This window comes from Antechinus flavipes, chromosome 2, assembly GCF_016432865.1.
Source record: "Antechinus flavipes isolate AdamAnt ecotype Samford, QLD, Australia chromosome 2, AdamAnt_v2, whole genome shotgun sequence".
Classification (NCBI taxonomy): domain Eukaryota; kingdom Metazoa; phylum Chordata; class Mammalia; order Dasyuromorphia; family Dasyuridae; genus Antechinus; species Antechinus flavipes.
Window position 1 is genome coordinate 136,884,211 of NC_067399.1, and position 15,201 is coordinate 136,899,411.

Sequence of the window (15,201 nt, forward strand, 5' to 3'; positions counted from 1 at the left end):
GCCCTTTCTGATGACCAATGGAGTCTATTTTGAAATGAACTTCTGTGAAACTGGAAATTATTATTTTGCTATTTTGCCAGTTATTGAATCAGAAATAAAAATTCAGCCTTTTTATCATTCCTTATTTTCTTCAACCTTTTCAATAGCATTTAGAATTGTTAACTGCTTGCTCTTTAAAATTCTGCTTCCTTTGACTTTTAAGGAACTATACTTTTCCTGGTTTTTCTGCAACTTTGTGACAGCTTCCTTTCAGTCCTCTTCCCTCTTTGCATAACAACAGCTCAGTGCCTCAAACTTAGGAAGTACTTAATAAATGCTTGATGACTAATTTCTTTGGTTTTTTCCTTATGCTCTGTATTTGCCTAGGCTTCTCCACATTACTTATTTATTTTTTTAAATTATCCTAAACTTAAATACCAAAAAATATTTCCTTATAGCACACCACCTAGTAGAGGATGGTAAATAGAACCATAACTTTTCCTTTTATAAGGAGAAACTTCTTTTTGAGAAACATATGTAATAAATGTAAACACATCTTCAAGACTATCCTGCTTGGCTATTCTTTGCTTTGAACTTTTTTCTTTTTTGTTTTCTTCTATGCATTTTGAGGGAAAAAATGGTCTTCTTTATTGCTATCTTCTTCACTCTTAGCATGCCTCTCTCTCCTGTGTAAAAGCCAAAAAGATGAAGAAAAAAACTCTTTTAACAAGTAAACATGATCAAACAAAACAAATCTAATATGTCTTTTTCTACATTGAGTCTCTTGTCTCTCTGTCAGGAAGTGAGTTACATGATTTATCATAGGTCCTCCTGGGAGACATGATTGGTCACTTCATTGATCAGAATTTTTAAGTATTTCAAAGTTGTTTTTCACAGTGTTGTTACATATTACCCAAGATTCTTTGAAAAAAATTTTTTGGTTATTTCTTATAGTACAATAATATTCTATCACCTCTGTATACCATAGTTTGTTCAACCATTCCCAAATTGATGGAGACTCATTTATATTCTTTTTTCTTTCTTTTTTTTTTTTTTTTGCTGAGGCAAATGAGATTAAATGACTTGCTTGGGGTCACACAGCTAGAAAGTGTTCGGCATCTGAGGTCAGATATGAACTCGGGTCCTCCTGACTTTAGGGCTGGTGTAAAAAAAATTTTTAATCTCCCCTTCAGGATCAAAAAGTTTGTTTTATGGTTCTTTCCTTCCGAATGTTCTCTTTCTTACCCATTACCTAACCCCAACATCATCCCAAACATAACCCTTTTGAGTTTGATGTATTTCTATAACAAACTGCAGGCATATATTCAACCTATCTTTGTTAATTTCAAATAAGAGTGAAATTTATCTGAGTTCTGCTATTCCTTCCCACCATCCATATTTGTATGATCTTCTCACGCTTCATTTAGTTCAGAACCCTCTTTTTTCACATTTCTGCATTAATGTATTTAAAAACTTTTACCTTTCCTTCTACTGGCACTTTTCAGATACACAAAATAAAACCATTTCACCCTCACAACCTGTTTTTCTAAACTCTCTCACATATGTTTTAAAGACATTATATTTCTGAAGTGACATTTAATTTTTATCCACTTCTCTACCTGTAGAATTTTAGTTATATCTGATTATATAGTTGTTTCAAAATGCTCAGATAAATTCACTTTTCTGAGTTTCTTTGGACTTGTCTGTATTAAAATATTCCTATTCAGCTCTAGTCTTTTCATCAGAAATGCTTGAAAGCTCTCTTCCATTAAGAGCTCTTTTTTTCCCCTGTAGGATTATATTCAGCTTTTTAGGATAAATTATTCTTAGTTGTAAGCTTTTATCTTCTCTCTTTTGTAGTACTATATTGCAAAATTTTCCCTGTTTTAATAGAAATTGTGTGATTCTGATTGACTTTGATATTTGAACTGTTTCTTTCTAGATTTTTTTCTTTAATGTGGAAGTTGTGTGTTTTAGCTTTAATATTTTGGGTTTTTTTCATTTTATGGTTTGTTTCAAAAAAAGATTAGTGTATTTCTATATCTGCTTTTGTTTTTTTGGTCCTAATAATAGATGGGGACAATTTTTTATTTGATTTCTTAAAATGTACAAGCTTTGTAAAAATAATAGTTTTCAAGGAATCTAAGGATTCTTAAATTAATTTTTCTTGCCCTTTCTTAGGTCACTTTTTTAAAATATTAAAATTTCTTTTTTTCCCCTCATTGTTTTGATTTTGTTATAATATTTCTTGCTGAGTCATCAAATCATTGATTTTTTTTTTTTTTTTTTTTGGCCTAGTCTAGTTTTCAGGGACTATATTACTTAGGTATGGTTTGCTACTATCACTTAACTTTATTATTTTTCCTATATAATTCTATATTTTCCATGTACAATCTTGTCTCATTCTAATTGTTTATACCTCTGAAATTTTGTAGATTCATTTTTTCTTCTACTGTTGCCAAGCTCATGGAGTCTATAGTGTTCCATCTGGTTGGTTGTCCTTATTCATTTTTCTGTATTTCAATACATTCATTCTTATATGCCATACATATTGTATTAGTCTCCCGTCCTTTTGTCACCTGTCTTGAGAGCCTATATTAACCCATATCAAATCCAAACTTTGAGACCCTCCCTAATCCAGTTCATTTTACCTAACAGACATTTTATCCCATTACTTTTTGTTTTTTAAGGTTATGCATGTACATTCATTTTTTACATATTTCCATGAGGTTTTTTTGTTTGTTTGCTTTTTGCTGAGGCAATTGGGGTTAAGTGACTTGCCTAGGGTCACACAGCTAGGAAGTGCTAAGTGTCTGAGGCCAGATTTGAATCCAGGTCCTCCTGATTTCAGGGCTGGTACTCTATCCACTGTGCCACCTTACTGAGTCATCTTGGGAGAGAAAAATCAGAACAAAAGGGAAAATCCACCAAGAAAAAAAAAAGGCAGAAAAAAAACTTGAAAATAGTTTGTGTTGGTTGACATTCGGTCTCCATAGTTCTCTCTCTCTGGATGTGGATGGCATTTTCCATCCAAAGTTTATTGTAATTGCTTTGGATCACTCAATTGCTGAGAAGAACCAAGTTGATCATCACACAGTTTTATTGCTGTGTACAGCATTTTTCTAGTTCTGCTTGCTTCATTCAGCATCAATTCATGTAAATCTTTCCAAGCTTTTCTAAAATCATCTTGTTCGTCATTTTTTTATAGAATAATAATATTCCATTACTTTTATGCCATAACTTATTTAGCCATTCTTTCATTGGTGAACCATTCACTCATCTTTCAATTCTTTGCCATTACAAAAAGAGCTGCTACAAACATTTTTGCATGTGTGGGTCCTTTTTCCTCTTTTCTGATTTCTTTGGAATACAGACTCATTACCAGGCACTGCTGGATCAAAGTTTACAGCCCTTTAGGCTCTGCAGAATGGTTGGATCAATTCACAACTCCTCATTATTTTCTTAATATATCTCCAACCTAGTTCACATTCAAATAGCAGATCCATCTTTTCTCTATTCCCTTTATTTCTATTTTATTTTATTTTTTGAGGCAATTAAAGTTCAACTGACTTGACCAGGGTTACACAGCTAGTAAGTATCTGAGGCCATATTTGAACTCAAGTCCTCCCAACTTGAGGATTAGTGCTCTATCTACTGGGCCAACTATTTATCCTTCCATTCCTTTTAATATTTTAGTTTTCTTACCTCCTATGCCTTTTCCAACCCCGACCCCTCCCAAGCCATTTTTCATTATCCAATCCAAATGCTCTTTCTCATGTGTAAAGCTTCTTCCAGCTAACACCCCTCCCCCCCAATTCTTCTCTGTACATATATTTCATTACATGTGAAAGTATTTCATTAGATTTGAAAGAAAACTTTGAACCAGAAGACACAGGTTTTGAGTTCTGCTTCTGTCTGCCACTTGTTAGCTGTGTGATTTTGTGCAAGTTGCTTAACCTTTCAGGATCTGAGTTTCCTTATCTGTATGGGAATGTTCGAGCAACCTCACCTGATTTTTGGAAAAATCAAATGAAATAATTTGTGAAGTGCTTTGTAAACTATAAAACACCATTCACATATAAGCAAACTGTTCCTGTAATGATCTTATTTGTATTTGAAGAGAAGAGACAGTTCACAGTTAAAAGCAGTTTATCCAATTATAATTTATTGATGTTTAAAACAAAGGTTATAGTAAGGACATGGATCACTTTGATCCCCTTTGTCTTCATTCAGGCCTGCTACAGCACATTTGAGTTTTCTATGACCTGATCAAATCTGCCAACACTGCTGACTGACCCAAGTTTAAGCTTTTATTCAAACAAAGGAAACTAGACCACTTTACATAAATGCATCATTGTAGGATAAGGAGACCTCTGGCACCTTTGAGTACATTGGACATAAGCTTATTAGATAAGGATGCATACAGGAGTTACTTTGATGCTCAATGGTTTGTAGGTTTTTAAATTTGTTAATCAAGCTAGTTGTTTCTGTTCTCATTCTTAGATTGACCATCAGACTTTCTCGGTTTTTATTACTTTAATAAAAGTACAGACCATAACATGCAGTTAGTTCTTAGTTGTTCTCTAATTGTTAGTCTTATCAACAAAACTAGGTCTTAGAAAGCAGGAGCTATGTTTTATATGTAAATTCTAATTCACGTAATATTTATCATAATATTAAGTGCCTAGTAGAAGATAAGTACATGCTTGTAAATTGGTTGAAGTCAAAAGAATTTTGTAAATGATTTATTCATGATTGATCTATCTTGGCAGATTTGTGAATTTTTGTTAGTAGAGTTTGGCTGATCCAACCATTTTGCTTTCAGCCATTATTAATATGCTGCCTTTATCTGTTTCTTTTTGGCTCCCATCTAATAAGATTTTGATTTCAAGAAGAACTTTTTAAAATAAACATTTATTATATACTTCCTGCTTCCCAGCATAGAAATATGAGCTGAAAAGGAAAATTAGAAAGGATGAAGGCAGCTCTGTTCAGTTAAGATATAGTTTATCCCTATCAGAAAGCTGAGTCTAGAGAGGAATTCAGCAGAGCACAGAATTGAGGAGGGAAAATTAGATTTTATCTGTATTGTAGGCTTCTTTTTGTTTGAAATATTGACATATTTGAATCTAGATCATTTTATAGTTTTCTAAGAAAGCTTGATTCCCAAAATAAAAAAAAGTATTAGATTAGAACATTTCTAAGATCCCTTGTAGCTTGAAAAAAATTTAACTTCTCTTCATCACTATTAGGATAATCAAAAGTTAACTAAAGTTTATATTTATACAATGCAATTTATATTGAAGTAGCCAGATCTATTTATGATGAATTTTTTTTCTTCAAAAAAACTTATTCATTATCTCTTAGTAAGGCCTGTGATTCTAAGTAATCTAAAATTGAAAAAATGCATATTAAGTATAGTAATCAAAGAATTCCAGATTTTTCTCTTTTTTTGTTTTTTTTTGTTTTTTTTTTTTGTTTCTCTTTAGGAGTTCAAGCTTTGGGATAATGAGCTGCAATATGTAGACCAACTTCTCAAAGAGGATGTGAGAAATAATTCTGTCTGGAACCAAAGACACTTTGTAATTTCTAACACTTCAGGCTACAATGATCCTGCTATCCTGGAGAGAGAAGTCCAGTTAGTATACTTTTAGCGTGACCAGTTACAATTGAAGTTCTTTAAAATTCTTTTGCTGTCATGAGGAGTCAATTTTTTCTAATATCCTTATTAAAGGCTTATTTTAAAGGTTTCCTAAATTCCTATTCCAGTGGAGGCAGCATGGTGTGGTGATGATAGAGTATTGAATTTGGAGCAGAAAATCTGGATTCAAATCCTGCCTTGGGATAACAAGGACTTAAACCTTAACTTCTGGGAATTTAGTTTTCTCATTTGGAAGATGGGGCTAATTCAGTGTTACAGTGATGATCCAAAAAGATACAATGTATGCAATGGGAACTCTGTCTGTAGAATATAAATTTCTTTATATTGGGTACCACTGGGATAGAGATCTAAATTGAAAAGTACCTCAGACTATTCTCATCCAATCCTTTGTTTCATAGATGAAGGAATTGGAGGAGAAATGACTTGCCCACAGTCCCTTATATATCTAGCATCTGAGGTGGAATTTGGTCTTCTGATTTCAGAGACAGTGAATATTTTTTCCATTATCCTATGCTACTACCATTCCCTTTATCTTCAGCATCTAGTTCAGAACATGAGCTAAGTAAATGTTTATATGTGGACTGTTTGATTAATTATAGAATTAACCATAAGCTCTCATATTGGGGCACAGTTTCTGGCACTTCATACCAAACTGGTGCAAGATCTGTCTGTTGTCTCAGAATCGATCTAAGTCTTGTCAGGAACTGTCTTGCCTATATTCACTCGTTAAGCCATCTGTGTAAGTCATTGAGGAGTTAACTGTTTTGATAGGGGGAGTCAAAATTCCAAGGTAAGACATTAGAGTGTATAAAAATGGCTTTTACCTCTCATCTTTCTATTACTCGCACAAGAATTACTTCATAATTGTGCTTAGACTATTGTTATCTGTTCAAGTGAACAACAATATTCAGATCAGAGAATAAATGAAAATTTTCATGTAACTAGGCCATTTCTAAAGCCCAGTGCTAATGTAATGTTTTTATAAAACAAAATTTTTGTGCCATTATTTCCCTTGGAATTGGTGATAGTAGGATTTACCTTTATTTTAATGCCCTTCTTAGGTAAAAGAAGATGAGGGAGCTTTCCTTGTGGATCATTTTGCAGTTTAATGCTATTGTTTTAACTTCAAAATATTTTATTGGATCTCTGATCTTTTTGAGTTGAGTATTCCCTTCAATGGTGCAAATCACAACGTATCCATGCCATCTCATTCTGTGCATCCTTTGTCCTTGACCTCTCATAAATCCTCTTTAAGAGGGATAACAAAGAGATCTCTTCCTCTAGGTTTTGTTTTGCATTTTTAAAAAATATTATGTGGATCCTTAAATCCTATATATAAATAACATTTTTTGTAATCTCTTATTGTTGGTAATATATGTAAAACTCTTTGCAAAACTTAAAGCTCTACATAAATGCTGGCTGTTATTACATTGCCTTTTAGGTGACCTCAGCAATTTTTATTCTTCAGAGGTGGTGTCCCATAATTTGCAGTTATATAACCTCACCTAGTAGAAGCATGTTACACTGAAAAGAAGAGTTTTTGTGCTTTGTGATTCTTTGAAGATGCTGTGCAGTTTTCCAGTAGCTGTTCAGTTGTTTCTTTTTTTTCTTATATTCAATTCTAGGTCCAGTTCATTGTTCATCTCTAAGTGTCTGCCCACAGTGGAACTCAATAAGCCATGTGTATAATTACATTTCATAATCTGGATAATGGGCACCTTTCATCTACTTGTTTTTTTCATTGTGGATTATTAGGGCTGATTAGTATTTTCTAAGTTAGCGCAGGCAACAAAATCTTAGCTGATTGGAGCTTCTAAAACTTACCTTTTGCAGGAAATCCTTTTATTTGGGCTCTATATAGGATAGCTTCTGTGACTTTGGCAAGCACACCTTTGGCGAATGTAATGGCAAAGTGGCTTATTAATACCTCTTTTTTCATGTCATTTTCATTGATAAAATACCAGTTTTTTAGCCCAACCATTTGATAGTGCCAAGGGCAAATATGTTCTTTTCAGGATTGATAGTAGCTGCGGTCATAGCACATGAAAGAGCAGTTGATGTACTGCATCTTCACAGAAGTTACTTTCCAGAATAATGGTAGCAAATATTGGCCGGGAATCATTGCTGTTCTCAGGGCTTATTTCTACATCAGTCCATGGGAAAGTGACAATGTTGATTCTACCTGTCAAGCACATACTGCTTCCCAACTTTTCATCAGGATACTGTTCTGCTTCAGCTAGTTTGGACTACTTGGCCCAGGAGTAGTAGCCCTTGGAAGAGTCAGTTTCTTAGAGGATGCCATTCTCAGGGCTCCTGTACTTATTTTCCTCTTGATGGCAGTTGGCTAGCCTTATTGCACATGATGATGAAATAAGGTCCTTTTGCTACAGTGTTTTCTCCTGTCAGTGATGGCTGTGGAGACTGATCTAGAGGTAGATCTGATGCTAGAGTGGGAGGGAGCACACAGCTGTTCCTAAGGTTCTTGGGTTTAGGATCCTGCATTGAAAAGATATGGCAGCCAAAGCCATTGACTTGCCTGACACATGGCAATGCTCTTTTGAGTGTTTCTCCTCTTTGGCTAGGCTGACAACCTAGGAGTGGCAGTTAGTGGGGATGGCTGATCTTTCTGTCAGTGTTACTTCTCTGGGAAGTATGCTATGGATCCTTGGCTTCAGGAAACAGGATTAAATAAACTAGAGGTAATGTCTCAGGGAAGTTGTGCTTACCTACCTGTTGGTAGAATTTGGTCAGCAGTTGTTACCTATTGGTGATTAGAAAAAAGGACTGCTTTTTCTGCAGGGATTTATCACATCATCATCTGTATTTCTTCAATTTATTCCTTATCTTCCCATCCTCACTCCTTGATGTTTTGGGACTTCCTCAACATTCTCAAAATTGTGTTGCCACCAGCACAGATTTATTTTTATATCTCTTGTCTGGTCCAGCTGACATTTCAGTCTTTTTTTTCCCTTTAATGCAATTTTCCCTTCCTTGCATAGTACATTAGAGAGAGGCATTTAAATTCCAAATACATTTGTTCCACTTTCATCCCTTTTCAGTTTCATTTTAAATGCTCTTGGGATAATTTGTCCTAATTGATCTCACATCAGGCTTAACTATATTGATTTTAAGGATGTTGTTTAACCTCTTTTTCTCTTCCATTGCTTCTGCTATTTTATAATATAATACTTTATCTCTATTATCCAGTTCTATAGTTTTTTCAAATAAGCTACATCTGATGTGTTTTCCCATTTGATCTAGTGATTGTATTTTTTGACTGAATTAGTTATGGGATCTTTAGGCCTCTTTGGAATGGTGGTTGCTTTACATTTTTTAAGCTTTTTGAATAATGTTACATGTCCCTGTCTTTGTCCCCTTTAGCTTTTTTATGTCAGTTGGTCAAGTTGGAGTTATAGTAAATGTACTCTTTTATCTTCTCATCTTTATCTGTTCTCCTAATTTGATATTGATTTTCAGCTTTGCTCTAACAAGTAGATAGATAGTAAGCATTCTGAATGTAGTCCATTGGTCCCTGATTAATAAATGATTCCAAATCAGTCCTGGTTTTCTTTACTTCGATGGCCATTTTCATTTTTTTTGATGTCATTCAGTTTATTGTAACATTGCCTTCTGACTCTTGAAAATGAGGCTTCTGTAATGTCTACAACTTTCTAGATTTTTTTATTTGTTTGTTTTTTGGGGGTGTTTTTTGCTATCCTCTCCAGGCCCACTTTATCATTGAAATAACCATGTTAAAGGAGATATTGACAAATTTGGAGAATTTATCTCCTTATCCTTTCTAATTGATGCCTGTTTTGATCTTTTTTTTTTAGATTCAATTCATATTTTGTTACTGTTATCTCTTATATTTCTCTTTTCTTCCCTTTTCCTACATTCCTACATTAAAAATTTTTTAACTGAAAGAAAAGAATCGGCAAAACTGATCATAGTTTTTAAAACTTTGATGTTAAGTGAAGTGTTTCACACCTGTGGAATCCAGCTTTCTTTATAGGAGTGTGGGAGAGGCATCTTCTCATGTCTCTTTTTGGGACTGATTTCTGGGATATTTTTTCTGTGTTTTTTTTTTAAATTATAGCTTTTTATTTACAAAACATATACATGGGTGATTTTTCAGCATTGCCCTTGCAAAACCTTTTCTGTTCCAACTTTTCCCTTCCTTCCCCCTCCCCCCACACTCTTCCCTATAATCTCTGATTTTATAATTTTATAACATGGTGGTTCTTTCCATTGCCATTATTGTAGTCATTGGGCATATTATTTTCTTGGCTTTGATATTTAAGTTTTAATTGTCTTCATAATACTTATCATGAGGTCCTGTAAGGCAATGTGACCAAATATTTTCATGAAATGCTTTCTTCTTGCTTTGGGGTTCACAGTGAAACCAAATCTACCGTATCTTTTTTTTTTTTTTTTTTTTGTCTCCCTAAGAACTTGTGGGTCTACCAATTCCTCATATGGTTTTCTAATTTCAGTTATAGTTCTTTGGTCATTGGTCATGGAGTTTTCATTTAGAATAAAAAATTAATGTGTTTAGATGTTCTACAAACCATTCTTAGCATTTTCTGTTGTTCCTTTTTGGAAAGTCATTTGTGAAAGCAGAAATGAGGCAAAAATAAGACACAGAAACATTTTGTATTTTTTTTCTTTTTTCATGGGTTGTTAAGGCCAAAACATTCATTACAGGGTGGCCAGCCTATATAAGCTTCTCCATTCATAGGTTTTAATTTTTTCTTTTTTTATTGTCAATTCAATAATTATAAATATCTCAAGATGTGAAGAAAACCTATGAGAAACTGAATTTCTACCACATACAAGGTTTTGGTTATTTTTAAATATATCTCTAGATTTTGAATTAATGTGTTTTTTGACTCCTCTTGGACTTCTTCCATCTGTGAATAACTTATCAATTTTTTAATTGATCTTTTTATGTTTAAAATTTTTTTAATGCATTTTATTTTTCAATTAGCAGAAATCTGCCCTCTCAATTTTTTCCCTCCTCTCACTTAAGAAGGAAAAGCAAAACAAATTTTCACGTGACCATGTCTGAAAGAAAAAATGTGTTATGTATATATGTGCATATCTCATTCTACACTTTGAGTCTCTCATCTCTTTATCAGAAGATATTTCATTTTAGATTTCTTGAATTGTGATTGGATATTATACTGGTGGACATGGTTGTCTTTCAGTGTTGTTTGATTTTACATTGTCATTATGCAAATTGTTCTCTCCATTCTTTTGAGTTTGCTCATCATCAGTTCATGAGTTTTCCTCTGAAATTTTCCTTTTCACAATTTCTCACAGCACAGAAACATTTCATTATATCCATACACTATCTTCTTCAACCATCACCAGTTGATGGGAACCCTCTTAGATTCCAATTCTTTCCTCAAAAAGAGCTATAAATATTTTTGAATATCATTAGAGATAACTCTCCAATTTTCCTTTTTCCTCCTGTTCCTTACTATGTGATTGATAATCTATTCTGTATACAATTGTATATGTATATTTTTCCCTTTGACCAGTTCACTTGAGAGTGAGGTTCAAACTTCCCCACTCCCCTTTTCCTTTTTGTTCATATATACTTCTATTTTCCTAGCGTAATAACATATTTAGTTTTGCTGGGTTAGTATTAATTGTAAATTTGCATCCTTTGCTTTGAAGAATATCATGCCAAGTTCTTTTTTATATAGGTGGCTGCAAAATTACGTGTAAGCCTCACTGTGGCTCGCCTGTACTTAAATTCTGGCTGTTTACCATATTTTTTTCTTTGACCTTGAAGCTTTGAATTTTGAGCATAATGTTCTTGAAATTATCATCTGGAATTTCTTTCAGGAAGTAACCAGTGGTTTTTTTCTATTTCCATTTTTGCCTTCTGGTTTTAAGAAATCTAGGCAATTTTCTTTTGAGACTTCTTGAAATATATCTTTATTCCTTTGTTTGATTGTAATCCAATGATTCTTAAAATTCTTACATTTCCTCAATTTTTTTCTAAATCAGTTTTTTGCTAAGAGATAATTTATGGTGGTGTGTTTTTTGTTTTGTTTTTTAGGTTGGTTTTTTTTTTTTTTACCTTGTTTTAATATTTGTAATTATCTCATAAAATTATAGACTTTGATTTCGTCCATTCTAATTTTTAGGGAGTTTGTTCCCTGGGCAAAGTTTTGTACCTCTTGATACAAGTTAAGAATTCCCTTAACATAGTTGTAATTTCCTTTTCTATTTTCTCCTCTAGCACTTCATTTAAAAAACTTTTTTAAAAATTCATACTTCATCTCTTTCCAGGATTCTAGTTGAATTTGTGCCCAATCTGTTTTTCTTTGTGACTTTGCATGTGAAATTTTCATAGTTATTAGCTTCTTTGATGTTTATCTTGAGCAGTTTGGGCTTTTTATAGTGGTATTTTTAGTTGTTTATTCATTCTTCTAGACTTCTTCCAGATTTTCAATTGTGTTAGGGCAGGACTTGTTACACTTCTAGAGGAAATATCTAGGCTTTTCTTGTTACTGTTTTTTTAGGGTATTGAATGTTATTCTCCGTTCTCAGGGACAGTTCCAGCTGATGGACCTGGAAGATTTCAGTGCTCCCAAAATAATATTATCCAGACTAAAATCTAATCACTGCCCCCTTGATCTGAACTCTGAAAATTTCAGATCTAAGTTTGGATCTGAGGAGCAACTGACTGCTGCTGAATTTAGCCTCTATTAATCAGTCAGCTAGTTCTACTGTTTCAGTGACAGAACTGCAAGTCTTCCTTGAATCTGTTGATTCCTGCCCTGCATATTCCTCTTCAGGCTTTAGACTGACCTGAAACCAGAAAGCTCTCTATTCCTGTCATACAAATACATCTGCTGCTGACTTCTGAATTTGTACCACTGGCTATATAACTCTGCACTTTGGAGCACTCTGTATCTCAGAATAACAGCCCTGAGAACAGATTCCTTTCTCAGTTCATCCTGGATCTGTGACCTTGGTGCTTTAAAAAAAATTTTAAAAATCTGTCACTATCCATCATCCTCCCACCAAGTGATAGTTCTTTATGGCTTTGTCTGAGAATTCACATCTAATTCTAAAACTTTACTCCTTCACTTCTACTAAGATATATAAGATATGTATCATCAGCAGACTTTTATAGTTACTGCTTTAGTCAGAGTTATTAGATTTTTCAGTAATTTCACCTCACATTGCAATGGTCATCAAATACATTTCTCAACACTTCCCCTTAACCCTCCCCACCCCCCCCAAAAAAAAAAAAAAAAAAAAAAAACCCTTACAGGAAAAACCTGTAATCCTTAATAGGCTATTGTAAAGCAGCTCTTTCTTATTCTTATATTAGACTAGTTATAAGAACAAAAAAGCCAGCATTGTAATTTTTTTCTTTTTACTTTTCAGGTATTCTCACTTAATTCTTATATCCATTCATACAAGTTTTTTCCACATTTCTTAAAATCTGTCTATTCTGTCCTCTTTCCATTCTTAGTTAAACTAGTCCTCAGCAGACAGCCTCTGAAAACATACTCAGAACATTCTAGGTGGCCTTCCTGATATTGGTGTTGCCTCCAAGAATGTGGTATTGTCACCATGAGGAATCAGTAGAACTGTTAAGAATGACTAATGACTATATTCTTAAAGGAGGTTATGCATTTCCTTCTCAGTACATAACCTCAACAAAAGTTTTTGTAAATTGACAATAATTCACAAATAATATGGAGGCAGCCAGATGGTACAGTGAATAAAGTACTGGACTTGGAGACAGGAAGACCCAAGTTCAAATTCTGCTTTAAACTTGCTTTGAGACCTTTGGCAAGATACTTAACCTCTCATCTTTGAGTTGTCATCTGTAAAATGGGGATAATGTCACTTCCCAGGATGTAGTGAAAATAAAGCTAGAAGATAGTTTTAAAGCAGTTTGCAAATTCTAAAGCATTACACAGGTGCTAGCTATTTGGGGGATGGGACTCAGAAGGGGATTGTTAAGGTCACACAGGTCACAGAGCTGGTAAGTATATGAGGTAGGATTTGAACTCAGTTTTTCCTGTCTCTGAGATAGGTGTTCTATCCACTGCACCACCCAATAGCTATTATTACTAATTAATTTAATCCTGATATGGCAGATTTGAACGTAGAACCATAATTCTTCATCTTTCTTTTTTTCCAATAATATATTCTGACCAACAGTAACAGTGAATGTGAAGAAAAATCAGTTAGTGATACTGCATTCAGAGAGGAAGCTTCAAGTGGAGAAAAATTCTGTTCCCAACTGTTTCCTATTGAAAGGATTAAATTTCCTCAACTGGCAGGAAATAAATGAGGACGACAGGATATAAACATTATTTAATGACAATCATTACTTCAATTTATATCATAGTTTGATGCCTGAATTTAAAGAAACTATATGTGTGACTAATAGATATAAAAGGAAACTAAAAGACTAAGTAAATGGATAGACAGAAAGGGAATGACTCTTACTAAGTGATTTGCCTGATTCCTATGGTTGTATGACCTTTTCTAAGTGTTCATGCTCCTTTATTTCTTTTGTCAGGTATACTCTAGAGATGATTAAAACAGCACCACATAATGAAAGTGCATGGAACTATTTAAAAGGGTAAGCTGTTTTTGATTTAGGAATTTCATTTTTAACTGTCATTAATGATGATAACTGTCTCAGCTTTTTAAGATTACATTCATACACAGTTTGAAGTTCGGAATAGAAAATGTCTTTAAATTTTTTAATATAAATTTAATGTTTATCTAGATTTCTTGTAGATGCTAAAATAGAACTTCATTCAGTCAACAAACATTTATTAAGTTCTTATTATGTGTCAGGGATTGTGCTAAGAAGCACTGGGAGCATAAATCCTAGCAAAGATGGCTTTTTCCCCTTTTAGAAATTTAAATTCTAATGAGGAGAGATATCCCATAAAAGCAACATGAGAAATATTGCTGTCCTGGAGCAATGGGAGAGGCAGGCTCTAGACACATGGGATCTCTCTGTAAATTTTACTTTAATTTCTTTCCACATCAGCCTTCTCAGAACTGCTAATAAGGAACACATGGTCATATTGAATTAATTTAGCTTTTCGGTCCAGAATATCTTTCAACTTTTACCTATGACTTTTTCACTTACTGTGAACTAAAAGATAATCAAATGAACCCATTATTAGAAATACCCTGGATGGGCAATATTTTCTTATTCCTGCTCTAGTCTTATGACTACTACTGTGTGGCCTACATCATTATCCTCTTTTCGTTTTACTTTTGACAACTAAAAACAAAACCAGGGCCAACTTTAGATAACTAGCAAAGCAGAAAGACTTTATCTCATCTTTATTAAATTCTTAATGTATTTTTTCTTTACTCTAGGATTTTGCAAGATCGTGGCCTTTCCAAATATCCCAATCTATTAGAGCAATTGTTAGATTTACAACCAAGTCACAGTTCTCCCTACCTGATTGCCTTTCTTGTGGATATATATGAAGATATGCTAGAAAACCAATGTGACAACAAAGAAGATACACTTAATAAAGCATTAGAGGTGAGCT

The 15,201-nt window shown here is 33.6% G+C and overlaps 1 protein-coding gene across 3 annotated transcripts in view; it reads left to right on the top strand.

Annotated features, from left to right (window-relative positions):
• The window catches only part of FNTA (farnesyltransferase, CAAX box, alpha), a 45,333-nt gene that overhangs the window by 13,079 nt on the left and 17,053 nt on the right, over positions 1 to 15,201 (top strand). For all 3 annotated transcript variants that reach the window (XM_051975627.1, XM_051975628.1, XM_051975626.1), the window contains exons 6-8: positions 5,469 to 5,617; positions 14,202 to 14,264; positions 15,023 to 15,194. In XM_051975627.1, the coding sequence (XP_051831587.1) occupies positions 5,469 to 5,617; positions 14,202 to 14,264; positions 15,023 to 15,194 (384 nt within the window). The remainder of the gene's footprint in view (positions 1 to 5,468; positions 5,618 to 14,201; positions 14,265 to 15,022; positions 15,195 to 15,201) is intronic.